At 44.0% G+C, this 24,940-nt stretch overlaps 1 protein-coding gene across 42 annotated transcripts in view; it reads right to left on the bottom strand.

Annotated features, from left to right (window-relative positions):
- DLG1 (discs large MAGUK scaffold protein 1) overlaps window positions 1-24,940 on the bottom strand; it is a 441,602-nt gene that overhangs the window by 183,400 nt on the left and 233,262 nt on the right. For 21 of the 42 annotated variants that reach the window (XM_073358918.1, XM_073358931.1, XM_073358936.1 and 18 more), the window contains 3 exons: window positions 13,423-13,592; window positions 12,507-12,643; window positions 7,033-7,177 (listed from right to left, as the gene is read on the bottom strand). In XM_073358918.1, the coding sequence (XP_073215019.1) occupies window positions 7,033-7,177; window positions 12,507-12,643; window positions 13,423-13,592 (452 nt within the window). Of the gene's footprint in view, window positions 1-5,854; window positions 5,883-7,032; window positions 7,178-12,506; window positions 12,647-13,422; window positions 13,593-24,940 lie in introns of those variants that run through there. The other 21 variants (XM_073358919.1, XM_073358923.1, XM_073358922.1 and 18 more) reach the window with 2 other exon arrangements.

Consider the following 24,940-nt stretch of genomic DNA (forward strand, 5'->3'; position numbering starts at 1 on the left):
CCAAAATAATTCCTAGAACAGACCTTTTTGAAAAATATCCGATCTTGATTTAAAGATTGTCAATGATGGAGAATCCACCACAACCCTTGGTAAAAATGTTTCAATGATTAGTTCCTCTCACTGTTAAAAATGTCTGCCTTATTTCTAGTCTAAAATTGTCTACCTTCAATTTCCAGCCACTGGATTGAGTTATACCTTTTTCTGCTAGATTGGAGAGCCCATTATTAAATATTTGTTCCCGATGTAGTTATTTATCGACTGTAATCAAGTCACCCCTTAACCTTCTCTTTGTTAAGCTAAGTAGACTGAACATCTTGAGTCTATCGCTATAAGGTATGTTTTCTAATCCTTTAATCATTCTTGTGGCTCTTCTCTGAACCCACTCCCCTTGTTTATCAACATTCTTCTTGAACTGTGGGTATCAGAACCGTACACAGTATTCTAGCAATAGCTGCACCAGTGCCAAATAACCTCTCTTCTCCCACTTGAGATTCCTGTTTATGCATCAAGGATCGCGTTAGCTCTTTCGCCTCATTATCACACTGGGAGCTCAAGTTCAGCTGATTATCCACAACCCCCACATTTTTTCCAGAGTCGCTGCTTCCAATGATACAGTCCCCCATCCGGTAAGGATTTACATATATCCATGTTAAAATACAGATTAGCTTGTACCAGTTTATCGAGTGAGCTAGATTGCTCTGTATCAGTGACCTGTCTTCTTCATTATTTACCACTCCGCCAATTTAGGTGTCATCCGCAAACTTTATCTGTGATTATTTTGTTTTCTTCCAAGTCACTGATAAAGATGCTAAATAGTTTCTGGCTAAGAACCAATCCCAGCAGGAACCCACGGGAAACAGATCCATTCAATGATGATTCCCTGTTTAAAATTACATTTTGAGACCTATCAGCTAGCCAGTTCTGGATGAGGAGAGACATGAGGAGATCCCTTCTTCACCACGAACTTTGCCATAGACCTCACTGCAGTACCTACTGCATCCAGGATGGCCTGTAGGATGGATCTGGCTACCAGGTCACTTTGTTGATCCGGGCCTGAAATTACTCTCTACTGAGACACCTTCTCAAACACAGTGAGACCGTTGTAAATTATGAAATCGTACTTGGCCATTAGTGACTGGCAGTTTGAAATCCAGAACTGGATGGTGGCCAATCAGTAGTGCTTCCTCCCAAAGAGGTCCACTCTCTCAGCCTCTTTTCATGGGCATACATCTTGCCTGGTGCTGCCTGCTACCATTACGACCAGCAAACTGGGAGATGGGTGTGAGAAAAGCACTCTTCACAGGGACCAAATATCTCTCTTCTGACCACCTGGATGTCAGGCCTATAGTAGCTGGTGTCTGCCAGATCATCCTGGCCAGCTTGAGGATGGCCTTGTTAATTGGCAATGTGACGTTGCTCAGGATCCAACTGTGCAGGATTTCCAGTATTATATGCAGAGCCTCTTGGACCTCTTTCAGGGGAATATGGAGACACTCTGCCACCCTACTCAACAAGTCCTGAAAGGCCCTCTGGTCATCAGGCTAAGATGGGGGGTCAGGATCATTGTATCATCTGGGGAAGATGAGGTCATGGTCACGAGAGCCAGGCTATCCTCTACTTCTGGCTGGTCCTCCCTTTAAAAGGGTTGCCACTGGTCCAGGAAGGCTGAGGGAATTCCTCCTTTCCCAAGAGAGCCTTTTCCTTCCAGGGCTCCCAATCCACTCACTGTGGCTGTGTGGGGATGCAGGTCCCCAAGGCCCCAATACTGCCATATTGGAGACTCAGACCCCAAGTGGGAAGGGCTCCAGTACATATAGAGTGGGTACTCCCTGGGCTGAATACTTTGATATCCTAGAGACCTGAGATGTCTGGGCTAAACTCATGTGAAGGCCCTCTTGGAAAATAGTTTGTGGACAGACCTTCCTGCCCCCAGTAGTCCTCAGCAGATTTGGAAGAGTGAGTCCAAAGGGGGAGCCCTTGGACTGGAGGAAGCAATGACCTGCCTCTACTTGTGGATAGTACCAATGGAGACCTCGCTTTTTTCTGGCTGGAAGAGGGAAAAGGGAGCTAGGTATCACACAGGGATGGTACCGAGCGCAATCTCCACACAGCAATAGTGTCTCCAGTTCCAGAAAGATTAGCAGATCATCCAGTGGGGGAAGGGTGGCAGCTGGTCCTTTCCCTACAGCCAAGCTGCCTGGTACTGCAAATACAGGTGATGACGCTGCCAAGCTCGACAAGGCTGCAGGAGGTGCTCTAGTGCTGTTTTTGGTACCAGCTGGCATTGAACTCTTGCCCTTGGTCAATGTCCCAGAACCTTGATCTTCAGCAGAATCAGATGGTACCAAGCTGGAATACAGGGTTCTCACTCAACCCCAGGGACCTCTGCCTTTTTTTGAGGACTTGGGAGTGTCTGTGTTCCCGTCTTCTCTGAGCCCGTGGGAGGTCAGGGGCCCTGGATCTGGTTGAAGCCATGCTCAAAGGGGCCCTTCTTGCCATTCTCAGGCCAATATACAGTTGGGGGTCTATCCAGTCAGAGTTCAGGTCTTCCCTCAAAGGCATGTCCATAAGGAAGATCTTGAGGTGCATCTCCCACAATTTCTTCATCCTCTGTGAAAAGAACCTACAAATATTGCACCTGGATGGAATATGGATTTCTTCCAGGCACTACAAACAGGAGTTGTAGTTGTCATTTACTGGGAAGGGGCACAGACAGATGACACCGTTCTTGAAGCTGGGGGGAGGGATGTCTTTAGTATACTCTCCACACTGGAAAAAGTGAGTGGCAAAAGAGGGGAACAACACCCCCAGAGAAAAGAGGATCCTACGGGCACCCCTACAAAAATAACTTTAACCATTAACTAGCTGAAAACTATTTCTAACTATCGACAGATAAGAGCCAGAAGAGTATGAGGAGAGCAGGGTTCGTGCACGGACCAAGCAGACACTGCTAGGAAGAATTCTCTGCTCTCATGGGCATGCATAACCTGAAGTGCAGTACCCATAGAGACAAGAACTCAAAGAAGAATTACAGTTAGTCATGACAGCAGTACTTTGAACCCCTACCAACTTGGTAAAGGTGTGGTGCCCTGTGAGTAACACAGTACTTGCCACACCTGATCCTTCAGAGGAAAGTGCAAGACACCTTGAAGCAGACAGTTGCAGAATAATGCACCCAAAAGGGGAGTTTCTTCTTAGCCCCCAAAAATTTAAAGGGCATGTTATGGCCTGAAGTATGAAGGTTTAGATGCTGTCAGAAAAACCTCTTTTATTACTGTTGTGGCTTATTTTAATTAGTATTAATCCTTACTATTAAAACAAAATAACCCAAAACGCCAAAATCACAAAACGTTAGTTAAAATCACCCTGGATAAGAAAGGAAGTGAAAGATGCAATAAAACAAATAAAAAATAACAGATGGAAATGGCAATAATTACAAATATGGAATTATAAAATTAAGACAACTGATAAAGTCAAATGTATCAAGGAAAAATCCATGGCCAGCAGGGCTGAGGACAATAAGAAGGAATTTTTAAAATATATCAAGAGCAATAAATAAAAAAATGATTTCAGAGTAACAGCCGTGTTAGTCTGTATTCGCAAAAAGAAAAGGAGGACTCGTGGCACCTTAGAGACTAACCAATTTATTTGGGCATAAGCTTTCTTGAGCTACAGCTCACTTCACTGGATGCATACCAGGGCCTGGAGGTTCACTCCAGCAGCAGCCAGTAGCACCAGACAAAACACCTGCTACTGTCTCCTTCTTCAGTGCTGCTTCCCTGCATAGTTGGTCTGCAGAAGCCTAACTGAATGCCATGACTTATCGGGTGGGGGGTCCGAGTTCTGAGGTGGGGGGGGTAGGGGGGAGGAGAGAGGCAGAGGGAGGGATCCAGGAGGGAGGCGGCAACGCTGGGAGCCGGGCACTCGGGAAGCGGAGGCGGATTAAAATGGCCACTGGCAGCTCCGGGGAGCGGCCCCGGCAGCTCCTGACGTGTCCACTCGGCCCAGCCCGCCCCTGATGGGGGAGAGAGGCCAGCGGGGCGTAGAAGAAGCAGAAGCAGCAGTGGCCGAGCACAGGGCCCGCCGGGCCGCAGTGGGGAAGCCGGCCAGGGAATTTTCTGCGGGAGCTGCAGCCTCGGTTATTTAAAATAATAACAGCCCCCCTCCACCCCCCTCGGAACTCGGACCCCCCACCCGATAAATCATGGCATTCAGTTAGGCTTCTGCAGACCAACTATATAGGGAAGCAGCACTGAAGAAGAGGCAGTAGCAGGTGTTTTGTCTGGTGCTACTGGCTGCTGCTGGAGTGAACCTCCAAGGCACTGGTATGCATCCGATGAAGTGAGCTGTAGCTCACGAAAGCTTATGCTCAAATAAATTGGTTAGTATCTAAGGTGCCACAAGTATTCCTTTTCTTTTTGCAAATAAATAAATAAATCCTAGCAATGATACAAGTTACATGCTAGATAGAGATGGTAAAATTGCCAGTCATGGTACAGAAAAGGCAGAAATTTTCAGTAAATATTGCTGTTCCGTATTTAGAAAGGAGGTGGGATGATGTATTCCTATCTAACTGTGATAATGAAATACCTTCTATGCTAACAATGACTAGGCAGCAGATTACACAGCATATACTCAAATTAAACATTTTTAAGTTTGCAGAACTGGATAACATGTGGACCAAGGGGATCCAGTGGCTATACCGTACTTAGATTTTCAGAAAGCCTTTGACAAGATCCCTCACCTAAGGTTCTTACACAAGGTAAGCTGCTATGGGATAAGAGGGAAGGTGCTCTCATGGACTGGTAACTGGTTAAAAGACAGGAAACAAAGAGTAGGTATAAATGGTCAGTTTTCAGAATGGAGAGAGGTAAATAGTGGTGTCCCCCAGGGATCTGTTCTGCGACCAGTCTTATTCAACATATTCATAAATGATCTGGAAAAGGGGTAAACAGTGAGGTGGCAAAATTTCAGATGATATAAAGATAGTTAAGACCCAGGCAGACTGCGAAGAACTACAAAAGGATCTTTCAAAACTGGGTGACGGCAACAGAATGGCAGATGAAATTTAATGTTGATAAATGCAAAGTAATGCACATTGGAAAGCATAATCTCTACTATACATATAAAATGATGGGGTCTAAATTAGCTGTTACCATTCAAGAAAGAAATCTTGGAGTCATTGTGTATAGTACTCTGAAAACATCCACTCAATGTGCAGCAGCAGTCAAAAAAGCAAACAGAATGTTGGAAATCATTAAGAAAGGGATAGATAATAGGACAGAAAATATCATGTTGCCTCTGTATAAATCCATGGTATTCCCACATCTTGAATACTGTGTGCAGATATTGTTGCCCCATTTCAAAAAAGATATACTGGAATTGGAAAAGGTTCAGAAAAGGGCAACAAAAATCATTAGGGGTATGGAACGGCTTCTGTATGAGGAGAGATTAATAAGACTGGAACTTTTCACCTTGGAAAAGAGATGCTAAGGAGAGATATGACGGAGGTCTTTAAAATCCTGATTGGTATAGAGAAAGTAAATAAGAAGTGTTGCTTACTACTTCTCATAACACAAGAACTAGGGGTCACCAAATGAAATTAATAGGCAGCAGGTTTAAAACAAATAAAAGGAAGTATTTCTTCACTCAACGCACAGTCAACCTGTGAAGTCTTTGCCAGAGGATATTGTGAAGGTCAAGACCGTAACAGGGTCCAAAAAAGAACTACATAAATTCATGGAGGATAGGTCCATCAATGGCTATTAACCAGGATGGGCAGGAATGCTGTCCCTAGCCTCTGTTTGCCAGAAGCTGGGAATGAGCGACAGAGGATGGATCACTTGATGATTACCTGTTCTGTTCATTCCCTTTGGGGCATCTGGCACTGGCCACTGTCGGAAGACAGGATACTGGGCTAGATGGACCTTTGGTCTGACTCAGTCGGGCCATTCTTATGTTCCTATAGTGTCACAAGAACCTTAACTGTACATTTCCATACTTCTACTCTGCATAGGTTCATATACCACCCTCACCACTGTAAATTTTGAGAATTTTCCAGTGGAGCATTAAGCGATATGACCAGGCATCTGTCACATAAGGTTTATTCTCTAGCTCATGCTCTTCCCAAAAGATAATTGTGTCTGCAGTGATGTTGTGTCCTTACTGGGGAAAAGCAGAGAGAATGCTCACATGTTCAGAGTTAAGATAAATTGAAAAGAAAAATCTAGTTTCTGGTTTTGGAATCTTTTTTTGTGTGATAGTCAAAACAAATCTGTAAGATGTTTTACTCTTCAGTTACTGAGACGTTTCTCCTCTACCTTAACTCCAGCTTAACGTGTTTTGCTTCATTTTTTGTCTGGGATTTATAATAATCATGTTAGAACTGAGACGAACTTCTGAAAAAATTGGAGACTTTCAATTTCAGATATTTATTAATGAATTTGAAAAAAAAAACCCACATTGCTTATTTACATCTTTGTATATTAGTTTGCCCATTAAAGAGACACAGAGGAAATATATGCAAAGTTCAGACCTCTGTGAAATCTGAGGTGAAATTTGGATGCAAGAAAAACAAGCAAAATGAAAAGTTAAAATGTCTTTAAATTCTACCCAAAACAATATTCTATCCCTTTACTCATTTCAAACACCACACCACGCACACACTGCTTTATGAATATCAAATAACCCTCACAATATCCATCAGAGGGAGGCAGTATTCCCATCATACAAATCTGATATTGAGACAGAAATATTAAGTCACCTGCCCTAGGCACAACAAGCCAATGGCAGACCAAGAATTATTACTCAGGAGTTCCTGACTGTAGACTCATGCTCAACATGCTAGCCCATAATGCCTTTCTGCTTAATTGTTATAATTCTTCTGATAACATTTTCATACCAATCAATAAAATTCTTAATTTTAAAACTTGAAATAAATGTTTAAAATATGTTAAATATTTTGTGTTAACTAAAATTTTAAAGACAGATATGTCTATTAAGAGCTAAGTAGTAAAGACAAGCTAAACTTACAGTTTGTGATGTCTGGAGGGACATAACTATCATTCATGAACATGCTGGTGGGTTTTGCAACTTTCAGATAAACAAAATCAGATGTGTTTTTTAAGGCAGTCACTGCTTCTTCATGTGTAACTTCTTCTAAGCAAACACTGTTCACCTAAAGATAAAGAATAAATGAACTCATCCTTAACATAAAACTGTAAGCTTTCATAAAGTTTCACAGAAAGTTTCTCAAACTTTTTGGAGCATTCCAGGATCAGTAATCCTTACTTTTGGTCCACAGATCTATTAGGTCTTACAGCACCATAGTTGATGTATGATGCTTTGTTTACAAATAGAGATGGCAAGTTCCTGAACAAAGAGTAACATAATCTATGTTGGACATAGCATAGCAAAGGATGGCATACGTGGTTTTCAGATACTGGATGAATGAATGTTACTAAGAAGAGCTTCCCATAAACATCCATGAATCTACTTAATTAGCCTCCTTCAAATCCCTCCTTAAAAACTCTCCTTTGCAGTGAAGCCTACAAAAAAACCTGACAAAGTTTTTGTCAGGCCACTGTTGTGTTGATACCACTGCCTGTCATGCTGACCAATATTGTCTCACTGTTTCCTTGTATTCCCCCATCTGATTGTATCCATCTTGTCTTCTACTTAGATTGTAAGCTCTTTGGAATGGAGACTGTCTTTGTTGTGTATTTGCACAGCACCAAGCACAATGGGGTCCTGTTCTATGACAAGAGGTCTTATACGCTATGGGGATGATAATAATAGAAATAATATATCAGAATTTGCTTTTATTATGTTGGTATCTAATTTGTTCCTTATGAATACAGAATTTTTATGTATAGTAATTTTCCATTTTCCATGAGTTAATGTATTATAGTTATCTGAGTCACCAAATTCCTGAAGGAATTAAGGATTAAAGCGGCAGTCAGCACTGGAAGGTCAACTGAAGACACACTATTCATATCCAAAACTGGTTGTACTGTTGAAGAGCCTAAAACTAAAATCAAACAGCCAGCTGTTTCTAACCTCGTATACAAAGTATTCATTTATTCCTGTTTTTTGGCAATCAACACAGTAATCTGATTTCACTGTATTTTAAATAGAAAGAGTCCAATCTAGGCTCATGATTGTCCCCTCAGTTACCAGCACATAAAGTACTTGAAACGGAAATGCCTCTTTGTCTAAAGGTATGTTTTATGTCAATTAGTAAACTGTGAATTAGTACACAGCAAATAGTGAACTGCATATGGCTTGAAAGCTTCTGCATGAACCAAAGCCAAAATATTTAAGTATATTTGGATGTATGTTTTAAGAACACCAGCAAAAGCGGACGATCTTTAAAGCACAACTTCAATCTGAAAAGAGATTCTATAAAATGGTACCATGGAGATCTAGGTTTTTCTTTTAGGGACTACCAGATCAAAAAGAAAAGGAGTACTTGTGGCACCTTAGAGACTAACCAATTTATTTGAGCATAAGCTTTTGTGAGCTACAGCTCACTTCATCAGATGCATTCAGTGGAAAATACAGTGAGGAGATTTATATACACACAGAACATGAAAAAATGGGTGTTTATCATGCACACTGAAAGAAGAATGATCACTTAAGATGAGCTATTACCAGCAGGAGAGCGGGGGTCGGGGGGGAGAGAGAAAACCCTTTGTAGTGATAATCAAGGTGGGCCATTTCCAGCGGTTAACAAGAACGTCTGAGGAACAGTGGGGGGTATAAGGGGGGAATAAACAAGGGAAAGTGTGTGTGGGGGGAAATAAACAAGGGAAAATAGTTTTAGGGTATCCAATTTGCAAATTGGATACAATTAACTTAGGCCTGAACAGATACTGGGAGTGGTTGAGTCATTACACAAAGTAAAACTATTTTCCCTTGTCTATTCCTCTCCCCCCTCCTTCACCTCCCCCTCACTGTTCCTCAGACGTTCTTGTTAACTGCTGGAAATGGCCCACCTTGATTATCACTCTCCTTACCGTGTGCATGATAAAAACCCATTTTTTCATGTTCTGTGTGTATATAAATCTCCTCACTGTATTTTCCACTGAATGCATCCGATGAAGTGAGCTGTAGCTCACGAAAGCTTATGCTCAAATAAATGGGTCAGTCTCTAAGTTGCCACAAGTACTCCTTTCCTTTTTGCGAATACAGACTAACACGGCTGCTACTCTGAAACCTACCAGATCAAATTATCTCAATTCAAAAGCAAAAGACTTTTTCTAAGTGCCACAATTTTGCACTCTGGCATCTGAAGATCATACGGAGTTCTTTCAGGTTCATGCATTATCACTAGAAAAAGCAGTTACCTACCATTCATAACTGTTACTCTTTGAAATATGTTTCTTGTGTCCATTCCATGCTAGGGTGTGAAATGCCATGGGCATGTCACAGAGATTTTTTTTCTCCTTAGTGGTATCCGTAGGGCCAGCCCTAGTGCCCCCTGGAGCCCTGCACATATGCACTGGTACAAGGGTCACTGCTGGCCCCACACCCTCTCAGTTCCTTCTTGCTGGTACCTCTGATAGAGGAGTAGGAGGGTCTGTCATGGAATGGACATGAGAAACACATCTCAAAAAACAGTTACGAAAGGTAGGTAACCGTTTTTTCTTCTTCAAGTGCTTGCTCATGTCAATTCCATGCTAGGTGACTCCCAGGGGTTCAGGGGCCCCTGGGAGGAAGGGGGGGGGCATGAACAGGTTTCAGGGGGGCTGCCAAGTAGAGCCAGCTTAGACTTGCTGGGGCTCAGGATAGAAAGCTGAAGCTCCACTGCATGGGGCTGAAGCCCAGGGTCCTGAGACCCGTCACCTGGAGCTGAAACCTGAGCTTCACGGGGGCCCCTGTGGCATGGGACCCCAGGCAACTGCCCAGCTTGCTACCACCTAACACCGAGCCTAGCTTTTATATACAGAAAACCAGTTATTGTGGCACAGGAGGCCCGTGGAGTTTTTATAGCACATTGAGGGGACCTCAGAAACAAAAAGGTTGAGAACTCCTGGCATAGTGGGATGCGAAGGTATGAATGGATGACCATGTCACGGCCCTGCAGATATGAGTGGGTGGGTCGTGACACATGATATTAATTCTGACATCGTTCTGAACTGGGCTTCTGGCAGGTATGCTCTGGCCTGCATAGTCTAACACCGCTCCTATAAATTCTATTCCCTGAACCAGTACTAGTGTTGATTTTTGCTCATTTATTAGCAGGCCCAGCTCTTGACAGGTGGCCTACACTAGGTCAATGCTGCTCTGAACCTGAGTCTGCGAGTGGCCTTTAATTAACCAATCATCGAGGTATGGGTAGATCTGGATACCTCAATGCCTCAGATAACCTGCAACCACTGCCATACACTTTGTGAAAAGTTTTGGGGCTGCTGACAGTCTGAAGGGAAGAGAGGTGAACTGGTAAAGATGTTGGCCCATCACGAAACAGAGGAATCTCTTGTGTCCACGGAAGATGGAAATATGTATCTTTTAAATCGAGGGCGGCATACCTTCTTCTGGATCCAGGGAGGGAATGATGGAAGCCAGGGAGACCATGTGGAACTTCAACTTCTTGAGGTATGTGTTGAGGTGAAACAGGTCTAGAATGGGCCTGAGGCCCTCTTTGGCCTTCAGGATTAGGAAATATCAGGAGCAAAACCCCTTCCCCGTCAAGTATTGAGGAACTTCCTCTATGGCTCCCACCCATAGGAGAACTCCCACCTCCTAGATGAGAAGTTGCTTGTGAGAAGGATCCCTGAAGAGGGATGGAGAGGGAGAGACAGAAACTGGAGGGTGGGACCAGCTGACACCATACTGAGCACCCAATGGTCTGAAGTTATGCAGGACCATGCAGTATGAAGCGAAACAAATGGCCCAAAACCAAAGGGGGGGATGGATCCTGGGTCGAGTCTGTAACACCGTCCTCAGGTGTACCTTCAAAAGGCCTGCCTAGCTCCATTGGGGTATCTACCCGAGCCCGACTGTGAGGCTGAGGTGTACAGTGGGGTTGTTGGCATTTATAGCCATTGCCCTTCCTCCTATAAGGCTCATGTTTGGAAGGCCCTGAGAACCTGGGAGGTGGTTGTGGGCGGAAATTCTTCCTGGAGGTTGGGTGTGTGTATAAGCCAAGGAAGCATAGTGAATCTCTCAGGCCGTGAATCTCTCATAGTGAATCTCTCAGGCCGTGCAGCTTGTCATCCATCTATTCATAGAACAACGCATTGACCTCGAAAGGGAGGTCCTGGACCAACTGCTGCACCTTGTTGGAAAGGCTCATCGACTGCAGCCACGAACATTGCCTCATAATGACTGCCGTCGCCATTGTTCTCACTGTCAAATCAGCCACGCCTAGGGCTGTCTGGAGAGAGGTTCTGGCAACAGTCTTGCCCTTCTCCAGGATGACAGTGAACTCCTGCTTAAACCCCTGTGGTAGGGAGTTTAATTTTTTTAATCATGCCATTAGTCGTGATTAAATTTTCTTAATCGGTTGACAACCCTAGCAATAATATAAAATGAACATTGTACACTTTGTATTCTGTGTTGTAACTGAAATCAATATATTTGAAAATGTAGAAAAACCTTCAAAAATATTTATAATAAATTTAAATTGGTATTCTATTATTGTTTAACAGTGTGATTAAAACTGTAATTAATCACCATTAACTTTTTAAATTGAGTTTATTTTGTTTTGTGTTAATTGCTTCAGTTAACTGCAATTAGTTGACAGACCTACTTTATTCTATGAATAGCTTCTTTGCTTTTGCAGAGTAAGATGCTGTTCAGTGTGAATAGGTCTGGCCATGAGAGCTGGAATTAGAACCTGTCTCCTAGTCTCATGCTGAGATCACTAGAGCATGCTCTGAACACAGTAGGATTACTGGTGACATCTGGGGCAGTTGAAAATTATTTTTCTTTCTTACACACTGAAGTCAGCTTTGAAGTGTTTGCTTTGAGTGGAAAAAAACCAACAACACTAAATAAACCAGTGATGAATGACAGTGGATTTTGTAAACTAATATAAGAAGATGCATCTAATTCCAGGCCAGTCATCCCTAGTTACTGGTATGCAGAAAATAAGTAAGTGGGTTCCTTACCCTTCAGGGATTTTTAGTGCAGTAGATGGTAGTGTTACCAAAGGCTATTTTAAACGTTAGAATTGCCCTGTGCCTCTAGAGACTTAATGGAAACTCTGGAAATGAAGCATGTTCATTGCTATAGGACACAGTTCTGGATTTTTAAATAGAACATTTAACCCAGTTTGAGATCTCAGAGATTTTCTGAGTTAAGAGGGACTGAAGATGGAGAATTTATTTTAATATTTACATTTCTTGGTAAGACTCAATTTGTACTAGAAACAGTATGTATGACGCATATGTCTTGCCAGGCCTATGGACAGCTCCCTTAATACTTAGCTGAATTACGGCATTGTTTTGTATGTACCAATAAGTAGTATGTGCAGAAGGGAAAGTACAGCCTTTACTTACAGCTAGAAGTTTGTCTCCAATCTGAAGTTTGCCATCTTTATGTGCTGCACCTCCTTCAATAATTTTGGTTACATAGATACTGTTGTCACCAGGAATATGTTGATTTCCAACACCACCAGCTATGCTGAACCCGAGTCCTGCTTGAAAATAAAGTCATTTTTCCAGAGACCTTTTAAACTTTTAATATCAATTTGATGTCATTCACAATATAATTGTGCCCCATGCAAATATGGTGCTACAGAAATAATTATAATTTAATATGACACAGGTTATTGAGCAGGTATAGTACAGCTGTTAGAGCAGTAACTAATGTTTTTTAAACACAGTAAAATGATCAGAATTCCTCCCAAAAAAGAGATTTAATTTTTGATGGAGAAGCAACGAACATTTATAGAGAAAGGTAGGTGAATCACTCAATTGCAACCACACAGCTCAATTACAGTAATTGTAATGATTACCCAAGTCTACCACTTCAAAGAATAGTTTGTATCATCTGTAAGTATGGAAAGAAGCAGAATGGTTTCTTCAAGTAGTTTTTTCCACCTTTGAAGAAATATCCAGAGATTTCATATGAAAAGTTTATTCCAGTGCTATGACCAATGTATTCCTCTTAAAAATGACTATATTATCAAGGAAGTGATTTAACTCTGCACAAATTCCTTGCTTTTAAAAGAAAAATATTCTGCATGCCACATGGATGAGGGCAGGTCTTTGCCAGAACTATTGATAGCTTTACTACTGCATTTAAAATTTATCTGTCTTCATTTGCATTATTCTGATGCTGCCAATCCTCAAATGTTCCATTAGTAATGTGAACTAATAAAATTTTTGTGTACTCACCGAGGAATAATGACCTGCAACCTACTGGCAACTTTATCTTATTTTGTATAACAGCAGCTTTATACTTGCCACATACCTTTCGGCCCTTTCACAAGTTTTATCTCCATTATTTTTTCTGTGACTGGTTTTCTTCTTTTGACATACAACCGCACAATGGATCCTGCCTCCTTTAATGCTTCAACTGCTTTGCTGTGTGTCACATCACGAACATCCACTTCATTTACTCGTAATATGCAATCGTTAACCCTGAAGACACCAATGCTTTCATTTAGTTGAGGTATGATAGTTAAGGCTACGTTAATATCACGGAGGTCATGGAAGTCACAGAATCCGTGACTTGCAGAGACCTCCGTGTCAGCAGCGGGAGGGAGCCCCCTTCAAGGTTACAGCGACGGGCAACAGCTGTGGGGGAGGGGGCGGGAAGGGGGAGCATGCCTTGGGCAAGCGGCTGGGGGTGTCCCGTTTTCTCCACAATGGTGGTGGGGGGAACCATGGAGCCGCAGCAGCAAAAGTCACAGACAGGTCACGGCTTCTGTGAATTTTTATTGCCCGTGACCTGCCCGTGACTTTTAATAAAAATAACCATGACAAAATCTTTGCCTTAATTATAGTGTACTGAATATATTAGGTGTCCAACAGCATTTTAACCAGCTGACACTGTCAATTAATACAATTCATTACACTATTTTTTGAAAATATATGGATTAAATGTTATTCTTTAAAATAAAAACATTACTGAAAATGCAACATAAATAAGTCAGAAGGAAATAACAAATGATTTTAAAAGACTATTTTGTTTACAACTAAAGATCAAAATGTTTTCTGATAAAGAGGAGGTTACTTACCTGTAACTGGAGGTTCTTCGAGATCACAGAATCATAGAATATCAGGGTTGGAAGGGACCTCAGGAGGTCATCTAGTCCAACCCCCTGCTCAAAGCAGGACCAATCCCCAACTAAATCATCCCAGCCCGGGCTTTGTTAAGCCTGACCTTAAAAACCTCTAAGGAAGGAGATTCCACCACCTCCCTAGGTAACCCATTCCAGTGCTTCACCACCCTCCTAGTGAAATTTTTTTTCCTAATATCCAACCTAAACATCCCCGACTGCAACTTGAGACCATTACTCCTCATTCTGTCATCTGCTACCACTGAGAACAGTCTAGATCCATCCTCTTTGGAACCCCCTTTCAGGTAGTTGAAAGCAGCTATCAAATCCCCCCTCATTCTTCTCTTCTGCAGACTAAATCATCCCAGTTCCCTCAGCCTCTCCTCATAAGTCATGTGCTTCAGCCCCCTAATCATTTTTGTTGCCCTCCGCTGGACTCTTTCCAATTTTTCCACATCCTTCTTGTAGTGTGGGGCCCAAAACTGGACACAGTACTCCAGATGAGGCCGCACCAATGCCGAATAGAGGAAAATGACCACATCCCTTGATCTGCTGGCAATGATCCTTCTTATACAGCCCAAAATGCCATTAGCCTTCTTGGCAATAAGGGCACACTGTTGACTCATATCCAGCTTCGCATCCACTATAACCTCTAGGTCCTTTTCTGCAGAACTGCTGCCTAGCCGCTCGGTCCCTAATCTATAGCGGTGCATGAGATTCTTCCTTCCAAGGTGAAGGACTCTGCACTTGTCCTTGTTGAACCTCATCAGATTTCTTTTAGCCCAATCCTCTAATTTGTGTGGTCCTGATCTGTATTCCACACATGGGTATGCATGCATGCCATGCACCTGAGTCTGGAAGTGTTTCTTACCAGTGTCCACTAACCCGCATCTGCATCCCCTCATGATCCCAGCCAAAAGTATAATAGGCAGTGTGGGTCGACATCTCTCCAGTCTCCCTCTTGCTACCTTAGAGTGTAGTCCGAAGCAGAGGAGATGTAAGGCAGTTAGTGGAATATAGATAGGGATCACACATCTCAAAGAATCTCCTGTTACAGGTAAGTAAGCTCTTCCTCTTCTTTGAGTGATGGTCCCTATGTGTATTCCACATGTGACTCACGAGCAGAGTTGGTTGCAAGGATGCTAATGGAAGTGCGGTCATGAGTAAAGTTTAGCCAACCGCTGTGTCTGTAGCTGCCACTTACTTTTGTGATGGCATACTGGTTATGAAGATGTGGACAGAGCATCAGGTGGCTACATGACAAATGTCTTGTTAGTGGATGTACCCTGGCAAGGCTGATGTGGCAGCTTGTGCTCGTGTAGAGTGAGCCATGATTCTATCAGGTGTGGGTACTTCAAGCAAGTTGTAGCATTCCAGGATGCACCCCGAGACCCATTTGGAGATTGGTTGAGAGGAGAGGGCTTGACATGTGGACCGTTTGGCAATGGCCACAAAGAGCTTTAGCGATGTTCAAAAGGGTCGAGTACTGTGAAGGTAGAAAGCCAGTGCATGACGGACCTTGTCAGTGGGGGAGATGTGCAGTTTGGGGCAGAAAACAGATAGGTGGATGCACTGGTTCAGGTGGAATTCCCAACATGACCTTTGGGAGGAATTTAGGATGGAACTGAAGGGACACCTTTCCCCTTGTGAAATATAGTGTAGGGGGAGGATCTGCCATCATGACTATCAACTCACTGACCCATCTTGCTGAAGTTATGGCTACCAGGAATGCCACTTTCATCAAGAGGTGGGAGAGGGAGCATGTTGCCAACAGTTCAAAGGGTGGTTTCATGAAGGCGGAGAGGAAGGGATTAAGGTCCCACGCAGGTGTGCGCTTTAGTACTGGTGAAGAGGTGTTGAACAAACCCTTCACGAAGCAAGCAATTGTGAGATGCATAAACACTGAAGTGCCATCCACAGGAGGAAGAAAGGAGCCGACTGCTGCCAGCTGCACCCATATACAGGTGATGGCTGGATGTTTTGAGGTCGAGAAGGTAGTCCAGAACAACTGGTATAGATACGGTATTCAATGAGTGACGGTGAACCCATAGCATGAAGCATCTCCATCTTGTCTGATAGCAATTCTGGTGGATTCTCTCCTGCTCTGAGTAAGGATTCACCACACCAGGATGGAGCATGCATGGTCCACCGTCAATCCCCAGCCAAATACCAGGCTGTGAAGTGAAGTGGCTCGGACTGGGATGCAATAGTCTCCCCTGATCTTGTGTGAGTAGATCTGGGAGTGTATGAAGGCGGATTGGTATATGAGTAGAGAGTTGAAGAAGATCCATGAACCCAGAACTGACAGAACTAGAATGGGGCTATGAAGATCACGGTGGCTCTGTCCAGGCAAACTTTGAGGATTACTTGCAGGAAGTGCGGAATGGGAGGGAAAGCGCAGTGGAGGTCTCCTGTCCAGGACAGAAGGAGGGCGTCACCCTGCATGTCCACCCATACTGCACCGCTGGAACAACAGAGGGGCAACTTCTGTTCTCATGAGTGGCAAAGAGGTGCCGTAGTTCTCGAAGAGGCACTGTATCATGGCATTGTGCAACCCCCACTCGTGATTGATATAGAGTCGGCTGAGCACATTGACTAGGGAGTTCTCAATGCGTGGGAGGTACATGGCTTGAAGTATTACATGGTTTTTGATGCACCAGTTCCAGGGGCAGATGAACTTGGAGCAGAGAGAGGAAGGCTTGGGGCCACGCTGCTTGTTGATGTACATGACTTCCGCGATGTTGTTGGAGAGAAGTTGAACATAGACAGATCAAATAAGTGGAAGAAAGGGCCAGCATGGTCAATGGATCACCCGGAGCTCTAGCATATTTATGTGCATCCTGGCCTCCCATGGCATCCACATGTTCTGGGCTGTGTGGTGGTCTACCTGGGCTCCCCAACCCGTGAGGGAGGTGTCAATTGTTAGGGGTGACCTGGGATGTGGGTAGAGTGAAGGGGGTGCCAATTAAGACTTTGGAAGGATTGGTCCATCATGTGAGTGAGACTCTGGGTAATGAGGTCTCTGGTCTGCATATGGTCCATACTGGGTTTGTAGGTGAAAAAGAGCCACACTTGGAGGCAACGCATGTGGAGACGTGCGTGTGGTATCACATATGGCTGAGGAGAGAGAGAGGCAGCAGTGGACCATGGTACCAGGCCTGCAAGGCAGGTCTGTAATGACAGACATCAGTGTTGCGAAGTGGTCTGGTGGGAGGAAAGCTCTTGCTGTGATGGAGTCAAGACATGCCCCAATAAATGGTATTGTCTGTGTAGGTGTAAACATCAACTTGTCCTCGTTGATGCAGATACTGCAGATGCCAACAGTGTGCAATGGACGAGGACTGTGGAGGTTACTTCCTGGTGCGAAAACCCCATGAGGAGCCAGTAGTCAAGATAGGAGTATACAGCAAAGACCTTCGTGAACACTCATGGAGCCACTGCTATACCAAACAGGAGGGTCTAAACCTGGTAATGGTGGTGTCCCACTCAAAAATGGAGAAACTTGTGGTGGGCCAGGTGGATATCTACATGGAAGTAAGCATCCTTCATGTAGAGAGCTGAGAACCAGGCTCCCCAGGGGAGGGATAATCAATGCCGGTATTACCACAAGAAATTTGGATTTCCTGATAAAGCTATTGTGCACCCAAAGGTCTAGAATACGACACTGCCATCTAATATGCCCTTCTTCGGGATGAGGAAGTACAATGAGTAAAAACCCCATCTACTGTAGTGATGTGGGACAGGCCCGATGGCCCCCTGGAAAAGCAGACTGCCCACTTCTTGTTGGAGGATGCATTCATGGGAAGGGTCACCAGAGGAAATCCGGGGTGGGGACAATGAGGTGGAAATGAGAGGAATTCTACTGAATATCTTTGATGGATGATCTCCAGTACCAACTGCCATGTGGGAGTAAGAGGGAACTGGAGAGGCATTAACCCTCACCATGTATTATACTCTCAGCTGGGAGCATGAGGGGATACACATGCACAAGGGGGGGGTCAGTGGACACTGCTGAGAAACACTTCCAGACTCAGAAGCATGGTGCACAGGCACATACATGTGTGGAATACCAATAGGGACCATCACCGGAAGAAGCAGCTTCAGTTTCAAGGTATTTTAATCAGAATGTTACACAAACTATTTTTTACTTGCAAAAAAATGTGGTCAGCACTTAAAGGAAAGAGTAGCTAACTACTGTTCAGCAAACTAGGAAGCACAGGAGAAAAAGAAGTAGAGTTTTAACCCGCACTTTAACAAAGAACTTCCTCTGCTTCTGCTGTAAAACGTTTCCCTCCTGCTTTGGCAGGTTAATTAGGTCACTGATGGCTTTGCAGTCCATTTAATGTGCTGCTGGTGCTGTAATGACATTGTACTAAAATAAACAATGTCTAGACATACCTGATATGCCTGGTCTGACTGCCAGCAAGTTCTGGCAGATGTCAGTTGTGCATCAGACAGCAGTCAACAGGTTAACATGGGGCCCTGAATGACATGTATTAAGATTCTAAAACAGCAACCTGCTGCTGTCCTGGGGTGCCCCCTGCCCAGATCCCTTTAGTGGCACAGACCAGCTGCATCTGCCTTGCCCCTCAGATACAGAAAGGCAATGCACTCCAACTACTTCAGGAGAGATTTCTGCAAGCCTACCTTCACAGCATTATTCAAACATGTTTCTGTATGCATGTATACGTACACCTACATGCCTGTGTCCAGATGCCACTCACCCATAGCTCTAACAACATCCCTCTTTCTGCATCACAGCATCCATCCTCTTCATCCTTCCTTCTCTCCAGTGGCTCCATTTCCTCATCCTTACCCCTCTATAGTTTCCACCATATTTCTTCCCCTCCACATCCCAATCTCTACCTTCCTCCTAACAGCACAAATCCAGAACCCACATCCACACCCTCCTCTGCCTATCCCTCACCTCTGACAACATCTACTCCAACCATGGCCTTCTCTCTCACACAAATTCCCGCCACCACCTCCGCCCCTTCGGCGCCACCACTCTTAACCTCATGGCCATCCCTCTCCTTCCCTTCTTAAGCTCCCTCTTTGAAAAGATCTCATCCATGACCTCTTTATCTCTTCCTCCCTTCAAGTTTCCGGCTCCCACAGAGCCCTAGATCCCTTCATCTGACACGGCATCTGCCCTCTGACACACCTCACCAAGATATCACCATGGGCTTCTCTCCCATTCTGATGCTTCAAACCCCACTCCTCCTCCCCCTTCCCATTTTCTCCTTTTTTGAGCATCGCGTCTGACTCTTCTCTCCTCCTCCATGCTGCTGTCACCTACAGTCTACCCCTGGCTCTCTTCCTGTCCTCGGTCTCCCTCACTCACTCTAGGTGACTTCAACTTCCATGCTGATGACCCACTGATCCGTTAGCTTACATTTCTTCACCCTCACCTCTTCATTCAACCTGCAGCTCTGGTGCAACACTGCCATTCAACAAAAGGGCCACTTGCTTGACTTGGTCTTATCCAAGCACTGCTCTCTCTCTGAACTCTCTGTTACTGAGTTTCTCCATAGTGACCATCACCTAATCTCTTTCAAAATCACCCACTAGTCCTCACTCATGACATGTCACTCAGTTGTTCTCTGACTTCCATCCTATCAACATTGATGGCTTCTCGTCTGCTCTCAGCCCTGTCCTCCCTTCCCTGTCTTCTACTGATATAGTTGTTGACTCTCCCCATGCTTTGCTCTCCTCCACCCTTAATCGTTTTACCTCTCTCTCCTTCAGCATGTCCTTCAGAGGATCCTTCTAATACCCTCATACTCTATCTTGGTCTCCTTCTCCCTCTATACCTTATATCGGGGTAATCTCATCTGCGAAAATGAATTTGACTACCATTTCTATGTGGATGACTCAGATTTCTCTCTCTCTACTCCAGACCTGTCTCCTTCTGTCTAAATTAAAATCTCAGCTTGTTTCTGTGATATCTCCTAATGGATGCATAGCCATAAGATCAAGCTCAACATGGCTAAAACACAGCTCTTAATCTTCCCTCCTAAATCCAATTTGCCACCTACTGTCTCATTCATTGTGGACAACACCACCACCCTGCCTGTCATCTTCAGCTGAGTTATCCTTCTAGGTTCTCACATCCAGGATATGTCTAAATCTTTCAGAGTCTTTTTGCATAACATCTCTTAAGATACAGTCTTTCCTATCCATCCACACAGATAAAACTTCCATCCAGGCTCTTATCCTCTTGCATCTGAATTACTACCTCATCCTTTTTTTTGGCATTGACAAATGCAATCTTGCTCCTCTAATATCCATTTAGAATGCAGCTGTGAAGATCCTTTTCCTAGATCATCACTTTGAACATGAAACCCCTCTGATTGCATCTAGCTCCTTGTAAACATCCACAAAACTAACTCAACATCCTCCTTAAAACTCTACTCTGTCATAAAGCCTACAAAAACTGTGACAATAGTTAGGATGCTAGTGTGCTCAGACCACAGCCTACCATGCTGACTAGTATCGGCTCATTGTTTACTTGTACACTCCCATTGGTTTGGCTGTATCCATCTGTTGTCTCTTGTTCAATAATTAGATACTTTTGTTCTGACAATGGGGTCCTGGTCATTGACCGGGGCAACTATGTGTCATGATAATACAAATAAATAATAATATGCATAATCAATTCCAGAACTAGCTCTGTAAATATATATTAGAAGGAACACAAGTTTATCTTAAAACAGATTTTTGTTTTGCACAGTAATGCTGGCAAATTCTTGAGACTGTTCAGAATTAACAATTCCATAAAGACTTTTAGAAAAACCATTCATTTCAAAATGCTTTTAGCACAATTCTGCATAAATCAGTGAATACTACCTAACTAACGAAGTGCCAACATTTTGACTAGATATAATGAAGCATCTTAAATCTAAGCCTTTAATTTATTAGTGAATCACCTGTCAGAGAATTATTTTCCTTTCACTTCTAAATATTACATCATAAAAATGAGTTTGTATGGAAGACAGAGAGTAACCATACAGATGAACCTGGACTACAAAACTAATAATAATTTATTAGCAAACCTGCCAAAATTGTCCAATTCATTTGATCAAATCTTGTTTGCATGATCCGATGAGTATCTGGGGCAAGACGATATTAAGACTAGTTTGCAAAGAAACATGGAATAGTTAAACCTGAATTCTAGAAAAGGCTGAGCTCCTGGAATAATTACAGAATCACTTCGCCCAATCCCCCCTCCATACTGAGGCAGGACCAAGTAACCCTGGACTAGACCTAATAGCCGTTTGCCCGTCCTGTTCTTCATATTCCAGTGCTGAACTATCTTTACAGTTAGCAAGTTTTTCCTGATATCTAACCTAAACCTTCCTTGCTGCAGGTTAACCCCGTTACTACTTGTCCTACCTTCAGTGGATACGGAAAACAATTGATCACCATCCTCATTATGATAGCCCTTAACATATTTGAAGACAGTTATCAAGTCCCCTCAGTCTTCTTTTCTCAAGACTAAACATGCCAACTTTTTTTTAACCTTTCATCAGAAGTCATGTTTTCTAAATCTTATTATTTTTGTTGGTCTCCTCTGGGCTTTCTCCAATTTGTCAACCTCTTTCTTAAAGTGCGGCACCCAAAACTGGACAGAGTACCTGAGCCTGAAGCCTCACCAGTGCTGAGCAGTGTGGAACAATTACCCCTCATGTCTTACATGTGAGTCTCCTGTTAATACATGCCAAAATTATAAAAGCTTTTTTTGCAACTGCATTACATTGTTGATTCATTGAATTTGTGATCCACTATTGCACAAATGCAAGGAGTATGGGGGGAAAAAGCAGGAAGAATTGTAAGTATTAGTATATAAGCCAAATTATAACTTAATCGGCATCACAGAGCCTTGGTGGGATAAGTCTCATGACTGGAATATTGGCATAGAGGGCTACAGCTTGTTCAGGAAGGACAGGTGCGTAAAAAGAGAGGAGGTGTTGCATAATGCATCAGGAGTATATACACTTGTTCTGAGATCCAGAAAGAGGTAGACCAGTTGAGAGTCTGTGGGTAAAGGGTAAAAAATAGGGGTGATGTTATGGTAGTGGTCTACTATAGACCACCAAATGAGGAAAAGGAGGTGGATGAGGCATTTCTATAACAAATAACAGAAATACCCAGAACACAAGACCTGGTAATAATGGGATACTTAACTAATCAGACATCTGTTGGAAAAGTAAAGTGGCAAAACACAAAATTTCAAATAAGTTCTTGGAATGTATTGGGGACAACTTTTTGCTCCAGAAAGCAGAGGAAGTAACCAGTAGGACAGCCATTTTACACTTGATTCTGAACAAGGAGGAATTGTTTGTGAATCTGAAGGTGGAAGGCAAAGTAGGTGAAAGTGATCAGGAAATGACAAATTTCATGATTCTAAGGAAAGGAAGGAGAGAGAGCAGCTTAACAAAAAGGCAGACTTTAACAAACTCTGAGAACTGGTGGGTAAAGACCCATGGGAAGAAAATCTAAAGGAAAAAAGAGTTCAGGAGAGTGGACAGTTTCTCAAGGAGATAATATTAAAGACACAACTGCAAACTATCCCAATGCCAGGGAAAGATAGGAAGAATGGTAAGAGGAGCTCTTTAATGACCTGAAAATCAAAAAGGAATCCTACAAAAAGTAGAAACATGGACAAATTGCGAAGGAGCCATAAAAAAGAACAGCACAAGCATGTAGGAACAAAATCAGAAAGGCTAAGCCACAAAATGAGTTATACCTATCAAGGGATATAAAAGGCAGTAAAAGGAAGTTACTCACCTCATGTAGTAATGATGGTTCTTCAAGATGTGTGTCCCTATGGGTGTTCCATGGTAGGTATGCTTGCGTCCCTGCACTGCTGATCAGCGAACTTCTGTAGTAGTGTCCATTAGGCCCATGCAGGCACTGTCTCCCCTTGTGCGGTGCCACGAGGCTAGCCAGCACATGCGGGATAACCCTCCCCAGTTCCTTCTCTACCGCAGAGTCATTGACAAGAACTCCAAAGTAGAGGGGAGGAGGGTGGGTTTTGGATCACCCACAGGGATACACATCTCGAAGAACCATCATTACTGCACAAGGTGAGTAACTTCCTTGTGGTGCTCCATGGTAGGTGTCTTCTGAGTAGTATCCCTACTGGAAGGCGGGGACTTCAGAGATGGGTCAGTTACAGATGACAGTACTGTGGAGCTGAAGATGGCATTGAGGCACAGTCACCAGTGAGCACACAGCGTTTTGCGAAAGTGTGTACAGACACCTAAATTGCCGCTCTACAGATCTCTGAGATAGGGACATTCTTGAAGAAGACAATGGATGAGGAGATCAACTTCATGGAGTGTGTACGAATAGAATCTGGAGGGGTCATGTTGTGAGCTTGGTAACACCGTCTAATGCTTTTTGAGACCCATTTAGACAGCCTTTAGGCTGATATTGTAGATAACCAGTAACCAGAGTGTAGCCATGGAATCCTTCAGGGTGCAAGGGGAGGCATCAGTCTTCTCCGCAAAGAGCTTTGTGCCCTCAAAGGGGCGGTCCTCAACAGTTGACTGCACCTCTTTTGGAAAACCCAACAGAGAGCCATGACGCTTGTTGCATCACCGTGGAGATGGACCTAGCTGCTTTGTCTGCCGCGTCAAGGGCAGATTGCAGCAGTGCACTACCTGTCCCTCCTATATAATGGCCTTAAATTGGTCATGATGTAACTCTGGCATCCCCTCAGCAGGGCCAGCTCTAGGCACCAGCAAAACAAACAGCTACTTGGGGCAGCACATTCCTAGGGGTGGCATTCCAGCACTGGCCAAGCCGCCCCTAGGAATGTGCCCCCGCCGCCCCAGCTCTGCCTCCACCTGCTCCCCTGAGCACGCCCGCCACCGCTCCGCTTCTCCCCTCTCCCTCCCAGGCTTGCCGCGGCGGCACTGGTGGAGCGGAGGTGAGCTGGGGTGGGGAGTGTTACTTCCTGCGCTCCCCCCACCCTCGCTCATCTCCGCTCTACCTGCTCTCCTGAATGCGCTGCCTCTCCCTCACCTGAGAGGCAGGGGGTAGCAGGGGGGAGCCGCAGGAAGCAATGGGGTGGGGGGGGAATGCGGCACACCCAGGGATTTGGGGAAGGGGCGGAGTTGGGGCGGAGCTGGGGGACATGAAAAAAAAGCGGGGGCGGCCAAAAATTTTTTTGCTTGGGGCAGCAAAAATCCTATAGCTGGCCCTGCCCCTCAGTAAAGAAGACTGAGGGGGGATTTGTCAACTGTCTTCAAATATGTAAAGGGCTGGTATAAAGATGTCAGTGATCAATTTTTTCCCATGTCCACTGAAGGTAGGACAAGTAGTAACAGGGTTAACCTACAGCAAGGAAGGGTTAGGTCAGATATTAGGAAAAACTTTCTAACCGTAAATATGGTTACGCACTGGAATATGTTACTATGGGGGGTTATGGAATCCCTGTCACTGGAGGTTTTGAAGAACAGGTTGGACAAACATGTCACAGATGGTCTAATTTACTTGGTCCTGCCACGGGCAAGGTGCTGGACTTGAGTTCTTGAAATCCCTTCCAGCCCTACATTTCTATGATTCTATAACCCCCAGAGTCTTGTCCGCAGCACTAACACGGTATTCTCCATTTGAATTCATTCATCTCCATTTTTCCTTCCTAAGTGTAGTACCTTGTACAGTCCTGTATGGAATTTCATCTTCTTGATTTCAGAC

This window comes from Lepidochelys kempii, chromosome 9 (genome assembly GCF_965140265.1).
Source record: "Lepidochelys kempii isolate rLepKem1 chromosome 9, rLepKem1.hap2, whole genome shotgun sequence".
Taxonomy (NCBI): domain Eukaryota; kingdom Metazoa; phylum Chordata; order Testudines; family Cheloniidae; genus Lepidochelys; species Lepidochelys kempii.